The sequence below is a fragment of the Grosmannia clavigera genome, assembly GCF_000143105.1.
Source record: "Grosmannia clavigera kw1407 unplaced genomic scaffold GCSC_168, whole genome shotgun sequence".
NCBI classification, from domain to species: domain Eukaryota; kingdom Fungi; phylum Ascomycota; class Sordariomycetes; order Ophiostomatales; family Ophiostomataceae; genus Leptographium; species Leptographium clavigerum.
In genome coordinates, this window is record NW_014040771.1 from 6,309 (window position 1) to 20,176 (window position 13,868).

The 13,868-nt window shown below is 49.8% G+C and overlaps 4 protein-coding genes across 4 annotated transcripts; 1 reads left to right on the forward strand and 3 right to left on the reverse strand.

Annotated features, from left to right (window-relative positions):
* Nucleotides 1–980: 980 nt before the first annotated feature.
* Nucleotides 981–1,522, reverse strand: CMQ_1998 (uncharacterized protein; the record flags this gene model as incomplete). The annotated part of the gene is made up of 2 exons (XM_014314924.1): nt 981–1,093; nt 1,276–1,522. 2 exons carry the CDS (start codon nt 1,520–1,522, stop codon nt 981–983), a joined length of 360 nt encoding a protein of 119 aa, XP_014170399.1.
* Nucleotides 1,523–1,956: 434 nt separating this feature from the next.
* CMQ_1908 (polyketide synthetase) lies at nt 1,957–8,565 on the reverse strand (the record flags this gene model as incomplete). The annotated part of the gene is made up of 6 exons (XM_014314834.1): nt 1,957–2,010; nt 2,089–3,813; nt 3,883–6,688; nt 6,745–7,046; nt 7,100–8,239; nt 8,293–8,565. The coding sequence occupies 6 exons, from the start codon at nt 8,563–8,565 to the stop codon at nt 1,957–1,959; spliced, it is 6,300 nt and encodes a 2,099-aa protein (XP_014170309.1).
* A 1,088-nt stretch (nt 8,566–9,653) lies between these two features.
* CMQ_2027 (beta-hydroxysteroid dehydrogenase) lies at nt 9,654–10,451 on the reverse strand (the record flags this gene model as incomplete). Its single annotated transcript, XM_014314953.1, has 1 exon — nt 9,654–10,451. The coding sequence occupies one exon, from the start codon at nt 10,449–10,451 to the stop codon at nt 9,654–9,656; it is 798 nt and encodes a 265-aa protein (XP_014170428.1).
* Nucleotides 10,452–11,999: 1,548 nt separating this feature from the next.
* Nucleotides 12,000–12,963, forward strand: CMQ_2016 (NAD-dependent epimerase; the record flags this gene model as incomplete). The annotated part of the gene is made up of 2 exons (XM_014314942.1): nt 12,000–12,710; nt 12,826–12,963. The coding sequence occupies 2 exons, from the start codon at nt 12,000–12,002 to the stop codon at nt 12,961–12,963; spliced, it is 849 nt and encodes a 282-aa protein (XP_014170417.1).
* Nucleotides 12,964–13,868: the final 905 nt, after the last annotated feature.

The following is a 13,868-nucleotide window of genomic DNA, read 5'->3' on the forward strand; positions in this document are numbered from 1 at the left end:
TATTAATACTAGTGTCAGGACCCGCTTTTGTGCCTTCTAACCAATTACAGGCCCGTACGGCCAAGTGGGGCGGAAGGGCCACAGTGTGGCGGATTCCAATGCTTGACAATTACCATTGCTACTAAATTAATTTAAATAAAGAAGAACCTAGGCTGCACTAAGCTTACTAAATTAGCAAGAAGAAAAGCACAATTAAGAGCAAATACAAGCCTACAGTCAAAAGAAACCCTTAACGTAAATACAGCCTAAGAGATAGTTGTTCAAAAGGATAAAGAGAGGAAGGCTAAAGAGCAGCGGGCAATCAAGGCTGCAGAGAAAAGGTACTACAGCGCAATAAAGAAGTGGTCTATGGCTGCCGCGAAAAGGGCTAGGGAGATAAGAATCGAAGGGAGATTAGGCGTATATGAAATTCGGGAGGCTGGGAGGCGCATGCGCCGCTTAAAGCGAGGTTAAAATAGGAGGTGGTGATAATACGGAAATAGTGCTCATTTGGCTGGTGTGACTATTTGGCTGGCTAGCACCACCTATGGTGGTGCGCGTTTTTCAACGCGCGCCCTGGGTGGGGCGGGGCACGAGTAGAACATCATGAAACTAATGCCTAATATTACATGCGGGCTGACACGGAGTTCAAAGGAAGGCGAGATAATAGATCAACGCGCCGTTATTCCCCTTCTCCACTGATGTGTTAAGTACCGAACTATCCGCTTTGCTAGCCTTACACTAGTGTGACGCTGTCGATCTTCATGTACTCCGTACGTCGTTCGTTCCTTTACTGATGGTGGCGATTTGCTTGTCTAATCTCTCGTGGGATTTATCAACGACACCCGATCGGCTTCCGGAAGCTTGAAACTTTCAAATTGCGGATGTCTATGTGCATATTGGATGACAACCTTGACTAATGTGTCTCGTCTCGCCAAATAGTGTTTTGTCCCTCAAATTTAGACATGCATCTTCGACCTTAGTTGCCTACGATGCCGAAATCAAGCGTCGAGAAGCCCGCACACCACGGCAGTCTTTTGCGGAGTTGTGCTCTCAGCATACCAAACAGTCAACTGCTCCACGCCCGTCACGAACAACGCCTTCTGGCTGTACGCTGGCGAGAATTGGCCTTTTAAGCCGTGGCCCACTACCCCGCGACGGACATTGTCCGTACTTCGGAAATACGATTCTCGACGCCAGGGAAGGCCGAGCTTGGCGAAAACGCGATCGTTTTCAACCTGGCTAACCATGCTATTGAAAAGAAACAGCCTTTAAGTACAACTGTGGCTCCAGCACGGAGGTCATCAATGACACGCTCCCAGACCCGCCGCAGGCGCGTGGGATCACCGTCGGTATCCACAATGACAGACGGGGACGGTTCCTGAATCAGCATAGCAAGAGCAGCTTCGGGTGCAGTGGTCCGCTCCATGTCTGTGGCAAGCGAGTTGTTTTGCGAGATGAGGTCGCCACAGCAAGCGTCAACCAGAAGCGCGTCGTCCACACTGTGCAGAAGCATGCAACGGTGCGGCTGCTGCACGATCATCTTGTCTCAGAACACAGTCTCCTCTGTCCCTGTGTTGACTTCCTGCTTTAAGTTGGAATCAAGCCTTCTTATGTTGTGAAAGCTAGAATTAGCAGCATGCCCTTGCTGCAAGGTACTTCTTCCCGTCTACCTACGAGTAGCGCATCAACAATACAAGAAATATGTATTGCTTACGTACAGGGCAGAGTTTCACTAAGCAGAATTCTAATATCCTTTTTGTGAAAAAGGGCGCGACGGCTTTGCTATTTCATACGTAATGCAGAACGTCATCCGTGATCGGAATGAGCCGTGACTGATTGATCATCGGGTAGTCTTTAATTACTAAAAATACCACCTATAACAACACAAGGTACATACTGGAGTCATTGGCTATTTGAATGATCTCTGAGATGCCAAACATCAACCCTCTCAATTCACTTCCATTAGGTTCCATCTCAGGCTAGCGCTCGAGCAATGTACTGTGAAACTTTGACAGCCGAATCTCCCTTCTGTAGAAGCACGGTGTGTCAATTAAAATGCTGAGGACACGTTTTGACTTAGAGCCACAGAGTTTCAGGCAAGCTTACCAAGATACTCCAATGATGCTCATTCTCCACTCGATCCACCTGTACTGGCACGTCTCCGAACAGCGGGCCCCAACGACCAGGAGTGAAATCCGTACGCTTCGTAGTCAAGAATTTCATGTCTTCTGGATCGTCTGGCTGCCTTTCGAATCGATCGTCGACGGAACTCTCACACGCCCATAAAATATTGATCTTTCGCAGCGTGCTACGCTTCAATGGCGTCGGGATGTAGTGGCTCAACACTTTGTTGATGTTGCGGAAATGATTAATGACCCACTCAGGAGCCTGTCCATCACGACCTCCAAACAGTCCGGCCGTAGAGCAGTAGCGGAAGAAGCGTTCTGGTAGAGGCGCTAGGTGAAAGGGCGGAGGTGAATCGATGATAATGAGATCTCGAACGCTATGACCTGCGTTCATGAGTACCTGAGCTGCATGGTAAGCACCAATTCCGCCTGCAGACCATCCGGCAAAGCTGTAAGGGCCCTGCGGCTGGCGACGTTGGATCTCCTGGATATAACTTCCAATCAACTCGTCCCAAGTGCATGTCATTTCCACGCCCTTTTTGAGGTACGGAGAGTTGATTCCGTACACGACGAGGTCACTCCTGATTCGGGGAAGTGGAATATACGAAGAAGCAAGTCCACTGCCGTCGGGGAAGAACCACAAGCTGCTGGTGGCTGATCGAGGGGTCCCTTGAAGAATAACTGAGGCGGTACGTGGAATTGGAGCCGGCACACTTTCGAAATCACTCCCAGATGTCGGAGTCGATACAACACTGTCCAGCTTGGCCGTGTTCGATGAGGAAGGATTTCCAGTATCTGTAGAAGTCGAAGACGGTGTGCAGCCTTCACCACTGCTGGATGTCAAAGCCTGCCGCAATTCCCCGACACTACTGAGGCTGTCCAGTAGAGAAGACGGGTCGATCTCGATGTCTAGCTCATCGCGTAGACGACTGCCAATTAGCAGAGATAGCAGCGAGTCTACCCCTAGGTCGTGCAGCGACGTCTGGTCAGTAATTGTGTCCAAGGAGACTTCAATTTCCTCAGCCATGATCTTCAAGACATCATCAAAGTTGATGACGCCAGGCGTGTCTGTTGTTGACTGGCCTATGGGTGCCCAAGATTGAAGTGAGTCCATGGACGGTACCGAAGCCATGAATCTTGCTACTTCCGTAAGGACCTCTGGAGTAGGCAGATCCACAGTAGGCGTCTCTTCTATATCAGGTGTTACTTCCGCAAACCTCCCAGGAGCGCAACCGGTCGCAGTTTCAATAACGAATTGCTTGATGTCAGCGACTGTGGGCTTTTCCATGAACGTGCTAGCGTCGATGGTGATTCCAAGCTCCTCTGCAAACCTGCTGGCCACCATGAGGGATATGAGTGAGTCGATGCCGACGTCGCTGAGATGTGTATCATCCTTTAAGTCGGTAAGTGGGATTTCGCTCTCCTCGGCGATGATTTCTAGGGCCCTCTTCACGGCCAAAATGTCGCCAGAAGGCGGAAACGTTGTGGCCGGAGGCCCATAAGAATCTGGGATGGGTCTCGGCAAAGCTACTGGAGATGCAGCTGAGGCCTTGGTCGGCGCGACCGGAGTCGATTTTACCGCGGTAACAGATTGCACAACCGGCTTACCTCCAGCAGGAGCTCCGACGGTCCTGCCTTTAACCCTGGGTGGCTTGACTGCTTGTGAGAGCAAAAATTTGAGAAATTTTCGAGGAAGACCTTGGATCTGTGCACAAAAGCATTAGTTTCAACGACTAATATCAATCAGATCACGAAGCACCTGCCAGAGACTAACCTTGACTCCTTGAACGAAACCCACAGCTCTTTCGCCCTCGAAAATTGCAATGTCTCCGGTCCACAACTGCTCATCGCTCTGCCTCATTTTGACGTGCGTGGAATATTGGCAATCGTCGCGGATCCGTTCGAATAGCTGAAAGTCGGCCCAGCCGTGATTGACGAAGACGTCTGCCTGCAGGTTGGTGTTGTTGTTGGCATTCATGACAAATCCTGCCGACTGCGTCAAGCCATCCACTGCGGCAGGATTTACATGGAATCTGCCCCCTTTCTTCATTTGCCCGAAACTGACGCGGCACGCAGCCTCATATGCATCGCTGTCGTAAAGCACGTCGTCGATGCAGTGGTAGTCAGGATTGAACTCGGCCAGCGCAGAAACCAACCGGTACGACATTGGGCCATTGAATCGACTACTCGTCTCTGACTGCCTCATTCGTTCGAAATTTCCCTTAAAGGTGGCCAATTCTGCTTGCAGCTGTTTGCGCGTGGAGCCATCAACAAACTTGACTTCACATGTGGAGACCTGGCCAACTTCAGTGCCCGCCTCGTCGTGCACAGTGAATCGAAGCTTGCCTCCCTTGGATGCCCAATCGAACTGGGCTGTGCATTGCAGTGTCTGCTTCCATTCGGCCGAGCCGATCAGGGCCCGCGTGATCTCGATGTTCCGAATGGACACAACTCTTTCAGCATGGTTCGGCTGGTAGCGATCGAGGGCATACGTCCCAAGGGAGAAGCCGATGTCGGCATAAACAGCCGGGGTGCAAAGGCTGTAACCCTCGACAATATGGCTTCGTATGAACGGATTGATGTCTTCGCGGCTGACGTCACAGTCGACTGAAATCTTTAGTCCGTCGCTCATCACAGTCTCTTCCAAGACGCTGTGAATACTGGTGCTCTCGATCATGGGGAGCGGCTCCCATCCCGAGGGAGCTGCCACAATAGATGGCTTTGCGCTTGGAGGGGCGAGGCTAGAGCCCTCGAAGGGGATGTCGCCTTTTGTCAGGGTCCAGTTGTTTCTGTATGGTATCCAATACGGTTTCATGTCCCAGGTATAAGCTGGCAGTTCAACAACCCTCCGTGCAGATGGCAGATCGGCGAAGTAGCCATCCCACACAACAGGTGACCCGGCGGCGTACAATGAGCACAACGAGGTGGTCAGAACCTCCCATGGGTTTGCCTTCCGGCGCAATGTTGGAAGAACAGTCACCGCCGACCCAAGCGTTGCTTTGATCATTCCTGACACAACGGGATGGGGTCCAAATTCGATGGCGAATGCTCCTTTGGCTGGAAGGGTTCCATCGGAGAAAGCAGCTTCCAAACACTTCATCATCTGAACGGGCTCTCGAGCATGTCGTCTAACGTAAGCGGGCCCAAAGACATGGCTTTCTGTAACCACCCTTCCTTCCAGTGGTGAGAGAACAGGAACTTGAGGCTCGTGAAAGGCAACACCTTTGGCATTATTGACGTATGCCGACAAGATCGGCTGAATTTGTGACGAATGAAATGCGTACGGCACGCGTAGATGTGTGCTGTGAATGCCGGCCGCTGTCAGTGTCTTCTTCCAATCTGACACTTGAGCCGCAGTGCCGGCGAGAACGGTCTCCTTGGGCCCATTGACGCAAGCAATCTCGAAGCGACTGATGGTGCCGCTGACGTTCTCCAACTCGGAGACCGATGCAACCACCGCAAGCATCGCGTGGGAATATGGCTCGCAAAAGTTCTGGAGGTGCTGTGCCCGGCGACCAACCAGATAGACCGTATCCGAGTCAGAAAGCACTCCAGCGACATTCAATGCTGCATACTCGCCCAGGCTATGACCAACAACAGCGCTTGGCTTGACGCCCCATGAGATCCAGATCCTTGCTAGCGCGATCTGCATGCACGTATTCGCAAGCTGTACAACGACCGGGTCGTAGTCGGCGATGGCATCACCATTGCTGGCCTGAAACAGGGGAAGTATGGACGGGAACCCAAGTTTGCGGGCAAGATGATCGAACTTTGTGATATCGTCACGAAAAACGCCTAATCTTTCCATGAGCTGCTTTCCCATGCCTGGATATTGACTTCCCTGCCCTGTGAAGGAGAATAGAACTGCCTTAGGAGGCACGACGCGCTTGTTTGTACTATTGTCCTGATCTCCGGCTTCTAAAACCGCTTCCAATTTCTCTCTGAGAGCTTGCAGATCGGAAACAGAAGTAATGAAGCGAAAGTGGTGATGCATGCGGCGAGCGGTCGTCGTATACGATATCTCAGGTAGCGAAACAGTGCCCGTGTGGTTGGCGAGATGGTCCAACATTGCTTTGACGTTGCCTTTTAGCGACGAGCTAGTCCTGGCAGAGATGGCGACTGGATAAATAGGTCTGAGACTGTCCGCCCCTTTGTCTAGTGCCTGAGGCTGCAGGGGTGCGTCTTCCACCAGGATAGAACTGTTCCCCCCTGCTGCGCTGAAGTTGTTGATGATGACCTTCCTAGGAACACCATCTTCTCTCGGCCAAGCAGCTGTCTCGAGATCAATGTGAACATTCCTCTCAGCAAGATCCCTGGGAAATGCAGGGTTTAATCTCGTCTTGATGCCACAGTGGGGTGGAATCTGGTTGTGCTTCATCATCTGCAAAACTTTGATTAAAGCGCTGACTCCCGAAGCCGATTCCCCGTGTCCAATGTTGGCCTTCAAGCCTCCGATATGGAGAGGCTTTGATCTAGGTCGACGGCGAGTCTCATTTATGGGTGCAAACACCTCACATACTGATGTGATTTCCCGCGTGTCACCTGCCTGGGTTCCTGTCCCATGCATCTCTATATATGACCTGTGAATGTTCAGTACAGCTCTCGGCAGCAGATGGGTACGTACGAGCACACGTACACTTCATTTGGATGCGTGCCTGAGTTGTTGAGAACCCGCTCGAGCACATCCTTCTGCGCCCCAACATGAGGACGTGTGATGGATTCCGCCTCTGCTGAATGGTTTGTGTAGGCGCTGTCCAGTACACCGTGGATCGTATCCCCGTCTTCAATCGCATCATCTAGCCGCTTGAGCAGGACAGTGGCTACGCCTTCTCCTCGACAGTAGCCGTCGGCAGATGCGTCGAATGTCTTGCAGTTGCCCGTTTCAGAGAGGAAGTGGCCTTTGTCAAGACCAGTCGTCATATCAGGGTTCGTCAAAACCTTTGTAGTTTCTCGTTAGACTCGCTATAGTGTGTAGATGATCAAAGCCTTACATTAGTTCCACCGGCAACAGCCATGTCAATATCGCCTTGCCAAAGCGAGTTGCACGCAATATGAATTGCTGATAGGCTAGAGGAACACGCCGTATCAACGGCGTAGCTGGGTCCTGAAAACTTGAAAAAGTAGTTGATTCGACCGGGGATGAATGCCCTATTAGCTCCTGGGATGTAGTAGAGGTCGATGTCTTGTCCGCTATTCGACTCGCACCAATCGTTGCTTGTCACGCCATAGAAGACGCCCACTCGATCTTCTCTGGTCGAAGGAGTACGGCCAGGAACGATGCCGGCATGCTCCATGGCTTCGTACGCTGTGAGAAGAGCAAGGCGTTGCGCTGGATCGACTTGTGGAGCTTCACGAGGGGAGATTCCAAAAAACGTGGCATCGAATTTGTCTGGCTCGTCCAGCCAGCAGCCCCATCGAACTTTGCTTGTGTTCTTCTTTTTTCCTTCTGCATCAACGTGAGTGTTGACATCCCAACGGAGAGCAGGCACTTCCCTGCACATGTCCACTTTTCGTTGGAGCAAGGACCAGAGTTCATTGGCACTCGAGGCTCCTGGGAAGCGGCCTGCCATTCCGACGACGGCAATCTTACACTTTCCCTTCGGACTAAACGAGGTACTGCTGGGGTTGGAAGGTGACTGCGGCTGAACACTTATCTGAACAGAACCTTGAAGGGCAGTGCTGAGCCTACTCTGCAGAGCCCTAGATGCTTCAGTACCCACAGGGACTACCAAAACCTCGACAGGAAGGTTGGCTTGGAAAGTTGACTCAAGATGTTCTGTGCATTTGTCTACCAGCATAGGCCGGCACAAGACGTCATAGACGGCGTTGTGTATCACACTCCGATAGCCATTGGCCCATAGAAATTTACCCGTGCCACAGGACAAGACGGGGATGGAAGCGGTCGACCTGGTAGGGGTCATCGTTGCAGCCTTCTCCAGAATGATGCTTACGTCCTCCCCGTCGAAAAGATGGCTGGCATTCCGTGGGCTGCAAATTGGAACCACAGCCTTCTCGAGACCCGCAAAGTCATCATGCGCGCGCACCCTTATCAACACTTCAGGCGGGCCGCTGATTGTAAGAGCAGTTTCCGAAATACTGCTGACGTATGCATGGTATGAAAGAGGGAGGTTCTAGATATCATTGTCAATGAGCTTCTTAAGAGTCGTATTTGAAGTTCTCTTACATTTTCGAAGTTGAACCGTTCGAGAATTTGTGTGGCTTTCTCCATGGAAACGCCCACGACAGTCATGGCCCATGATTGAGAAGTTATCCGTCCTTGTATCGATTTAGCCTCTTGATCAGCTCTCAGCCCCATGTGCAGAGCGACAACGACGGCGTGGACTGCTGCCGGAATGAGACCGGTCACATCTTCGGACGAGCTGATGGCTGCAGCAGCAAGGGCGCCGATTCCAATGCCCAGTAGATTGCTATCTTCCGCTGTAGGGTATGGCAACATGCCCGGTAAGTGTTGCCTTACCACTATAGTCAGCAATTTGCCTTCCCGTCAATAGATGATGTGTTATGACCCACACAATGAAAGATGCAAACAAATGGACCAAGCACGTCACCTGCTCCATAGCAGGACTAATGGAGCCGTCTCGTTTTCGACTGAGCAGATCGCTCAGGCTGGAGATTTTGGGTGTAGCATCGCGTGCATGCAAAGGTAAATTGGCAAGCTCTTTTCGAATTGCGGTATATGCATCACGGAAGAACCTGTTCAAATTCTGGTCGTCCGAACGGAGTATGCGTGCCAACGAAACTTCATAGTTGAACGTGTCGTCTCCGAGAATGTAGACTTTGCTGCAAGACATATTGGCAGCCTTGCTGAGTGGATCTTTTGAGTGGATACGGACAGTTGAACTTTTCAGACAAGCGAAGGAAGACTATGGTCTGTTCAGAAAATCCCTACCCACGGAATGGCATATGTTTCAAACTTATATCCCCTGATATATCTGTGTTTCGGAAAAAACTTATAAAACTTATGTAAACAACCCGACCAAAAGATTACCTCCGGGCCTCTGTTATCGCTCAAGGAAATCGCTTATGCCTTTTCTGAAAAAAACACGAGCAGCGTGTGCCAATATCACCCCCGACCGGCACATTCAAACTTACTCAAGAGGCTTCCGGCTTGTGAAGAGAGGCCTAATTAGCACGGTTACACCGTGCATCTACCATGGCATAACATTGACAATAACATCAGGTTTCTAACAGAATAACATCTATGGAGGGAAGCACAGAGGATGTGACATGTCATGATCGCGTAAGAAATTGACCTCTTAGTGACGAGTAAACCAATTTTAACGAGTCGAACTTCTGGGAATTCCTTTGACTATGGACCGAGCAGAACGAGCACTCAAATACGATGAACTCTTTGGTGATTAACTTCACGATCTCCCGATTGATCAGACGTCTTTGGTGGTATTACGAGCGGTATCACCGGTCAAGAGAGACACGTAACAGAAATGTCAAAGTATAGAAGGAAGTTGTGTAGCTCATGTATATTAAACTACATCTCGACACACAATTTAGCGCCTCCATCAGCAGCTACTTGGCACCACCATCCAGCGTAATGCTCTTCCCATTAATCCACTCACCCTCCTTGCTAGCTAAAAAGCCAACAACGTGAGCAACATCCTCCGGGAAGCCGTTCCGACCCAACGGCGAGGCCATAGCAGCCATCTTCTGCCGCTGCTCCCCAGTGTAGGCCTCACCATTGGGAATATAGTGGACAGACACCGCATGAAACATGTCCGTCACTGTGCCGCCTGGAGCAACAGCATTCACCGTAATTCTCTTATCACCGCAGTCTCGGGCCAAAATTCGGACAAAGGAGTCAATGGCAGCCTTTGAGCCCGAGTAGATCGAATGTTTAGGAACAGTAAAGTCGAAAGCCGTGTTGGATGAGGTCATGATGATCCGGCCTCCTTCTGACAAAACGCGGTAGGCTTCACGCGCAACAAAGTATTGACCGCGAGTGTTAAGGCTGAAAACACGGTCAAATTCTTCTTCTGTCACGTCCTTCAAGTGACCGAAGCTCACAACTCCAGAATTGCTAACTGCAATGTCGAGTTTTCCGAAGTGCGCTACCGCTTTGTCGAAAAGACCCGCGATCTGAGGAACCTGACGGATGTCGGCCTTGATAGCAATGGCGTCCGATCCGAGACTCTTGATAGTTTCGACTACCTTGGTCGCAGGCTCCTCAGCATTTGCGTAGTTGATAACAACCTTTGCGCCAAGTCGGCCGAGGTAAATAGCAATAGCTGCACCGATCCCTCGTCCAGATCCTGTGACCAAAGCTACCTTTCCGTCCAAACGACCTGGAACATACTGCATTTCGTTCATGTTCACTATAGTCGTGGTTGAAATGCTCTCGGATGCTTGTATCGATTTTGGAAAAAGACGCTCTGAGAGATGGTGCGGCGGTGTGTTCTATGACAGACGAGTTGCTTCTCTTGAGGTCCAGAGACGCTTTCCATTATCGCAGAAGAATCTGGACCGGGCTAGACACTCAAAAAGCCCCGTATACGACGTTATTGGCCGACAGAGTAGTCTACGTGCCGGAATAGCAACCCGGTCGGGTGGATCGTTCTGAAAAGCCGGGACATTTCCACCCCAAGAACCTCGAGACTCCGCTGACGAGTGATAGATAGATGAGAAGAAGAAGCGATTGTTTCTGTAAGGGATTTGTATCTCATCACCAAAATTACAATGTCTTCCAAGCAAGCACCGCCTCCATGGGAAGGTAAATTTGAATGGCGATGCTTCAAGACTCGTGCACACATTAATACTGCACCAAATTCCAGTCGTGGCTCAATGCCAAACTTCTCTGTACGAATGGGCCGAAAGTTTCGACACCAAGGACTGGCCGCGCCTTTTGAAATGTGTTGCGCCTACTCTCTATGTATGTCGACAGTATCTTTTTGGCTATAATTTCTGATAGCTTTATAGCTTGATTACCGAGCGATCATGCCTCAGGGTCAAGTATGGGAGGCGTTGCCGGCTGAAAAGTTTGTTGCCAAGGTATCAGGAGCCCATTTTCTTGGCGACGCAACTCTGAAAACGCAGCATTTCATCGGTGCAACAAAATGGACTCAGGTTGACGACGAGCACCTAATCAGCCACCAGCAGATGCGTGTAGCACATCAAAAGTATACTGACGATACATTGAAGGAGGTTGCTTTCAAAGGACACGCTCATGGTAACTCCAAAAGTCATTACCAGTTGGTAGAGGGAGAATGGAAGTTTTCTGGTCTAGAACCAGGAGTGTGGTGGACCGAATATGACTATGAGAAATTGTTCGCGGAAAAGCTGGACTAAATTTTTTTCCAGCGTGTATGGACGAATCTTAGGTTCGCTTGTCCCGAAGTTGAACTTGCTAGCATCACAAATAGAATTGTATGAATGTTATACAAAGCTTTAAGACAATACAGCGGCATGCGATTATCTTCTTTCCACTTAGGAAGCAGTCGTGTAGATAACATATCGTGGACAATCCACTGCAAGCTGTATATAATTGCTAAAAACAGAAAGTACGAGGACAAAGTGGTATCACTTCCAGTACACCAAACAGGGCTAGGATCCTTCCTAGTTGTACATACTTAACTACTTTTTAAAGGGTTCTCTCTTATTGTGCACTATCAAATCTCCAACCCGGTTCTTCGTATAAAATCCAATTGTTTTCTACCAGTTATACGTATTTCTTACAACTAATTACTTACGATTTGGCGAAGATTGCCTTCGTGTAAATTACCCGGTCGGATCTTTATCCCAGAGGCGAATAAGGGAGTAAATGAAAACCCTTCTCCATAAATTGTACAACAGAATCCCTGTTCAGTTACAACACGCATATCTTAGATCTATCCATTTGACGCAGCGCAACAATCATCAGCAATGCAAGGCACTCATCAATTATATGCCGTGTTAGGGGCTACTGGCAACTGCGGATTGGCTCTAATGCAGCTATTGCTGGCTCAGAAAGGCGTCAAGATCAATGCATACTGCCGCAATCAAGCGAAACTCTACCGCCTGCTTCCAGAAGTCGAAAACAACAAAAGAGTGGACATATACGAAGGCAGTATTGAAGACGAGGAGTTGCTGGCTACTTGTACGCGAAATTGCAAGGCTGCTTTTCTCGTTGCCAGTACGAACGACAACGTTCCTGGCTGCCACATTAGCCAAGATCTCATCCTCAGCATCATCGGAGCCTTCAGAAGGCTGAAGAACGCCCAAGACCAATTGGACAATGAGTCTAGTGTTGCACTTCCAAAGCTATGCCTCCTATCGTCGTCTACATTAGACGACCACTTGAGCCGTTACATGGGAACATTCTTCAGGTACATCCTGTCCCGATCGGCATTTCACGTCTACGAGGATTTACGTCTGGGAGAGATGATTTTGCGCCAACAAGAACATTGGATCACGGCGATATACATGAAACCCGGAGGGATATCGGTGGACGTGCAGCGGGGTCACGAGCTCAGTCTCGATCAAGACCAGACTTTTATCTCTTACCTCGATGTGGCGGCGGGGATGATTGAAGCGTGCGACGACCCAAATGGGCACTGGGACTTGAAAAACGTTAGCGTGCGCAACGTTGCTGGCGTAGGATCTGCCAAATTTCCACCCGGAACTCCAGCGTGCATATTTTTCGGCTTAGTGCGATATTTTTTACCCTTCCTACACCCATATCTACCGACTACCGGGCCGGCATGATTAGGCCCATCAATCGGAGGAGTTTCGAGCGAAGAGGTTAGAACCACCGGGGGATTACATCTTTGAGCTGTACCACGGCGAGGCGCATCGTCAAGCCCACCGGTCCAGCACTAGCGGAGTCAGAAGAGATGTTTACTACTGATGGCAACCGACAAAACATTTGTAATCATGCCAATATGCGTAGTATTAGCCCGTAGTAGCTGAGTTTCAATTAAAAATCATTTGCTACGTCAGAGTCCTAAAGCTGGAGGGAATATTGTGCGGACGATAATCAGCATCTTCTTATGCATTCTTAGCTAGGGGGAATACTTTTGTCCCTCTCGGTACATAAAATGCATACAAAGAAAAAGACGTACATAATACGTGCACTCTGTCTCCCTCCCCCTAATAGTTTGTGTAATACCAACATCGGCAAGAAACCCATCGTCGAAGCTAAAATCACACAATGGGCTCCACCGATGACAAGCTATTCGAAAAAGATAAGTTCTTCTGGGAAAATTATCTAAGAGGCAGACCGAAGCCTCCCAACTCTTTGTTTCACCGGATCTTCGATTATCATGAAGTTAAAGGGGGATCCTTTAATACTATTCATGATGTTGGCGCCGGAAACGGTCCGTTTGCCTCAATTCTGGCTTCCAGATTTGTCCATGTCATTCTTTCGGACGTTGCAAAGTCGAACATGGATCTAGCAGAAAATCGTCTAGGGAGTGCAGGTGCCTTCACTTACCGTACGGCGAGAATGGACCAGATCGAAGACTTGGCTGCTAATTCTGTCGATATGGTCTTCGCATCTAACGTGATGCACTTCGGCGCAGACCAAAGAGCAACCATGGCGGCAATATCGAGGCAACTCAAGCCAGGTGGCACTTTCGCGTGTGCCGTCTTCGGTCCGGCACGATTTTCTGATAGCAATCTTCAGAATCTGTGGGAACAAATTAGCCATCAAGGGGGTCGAGAGCTCTTGAAAAAGTCCAGATCTCCACAGGCCACTGCATTGGTCATGGCCAGGACGGATGGGTTCTACAATGTTGCACCCCTGGATCCAAG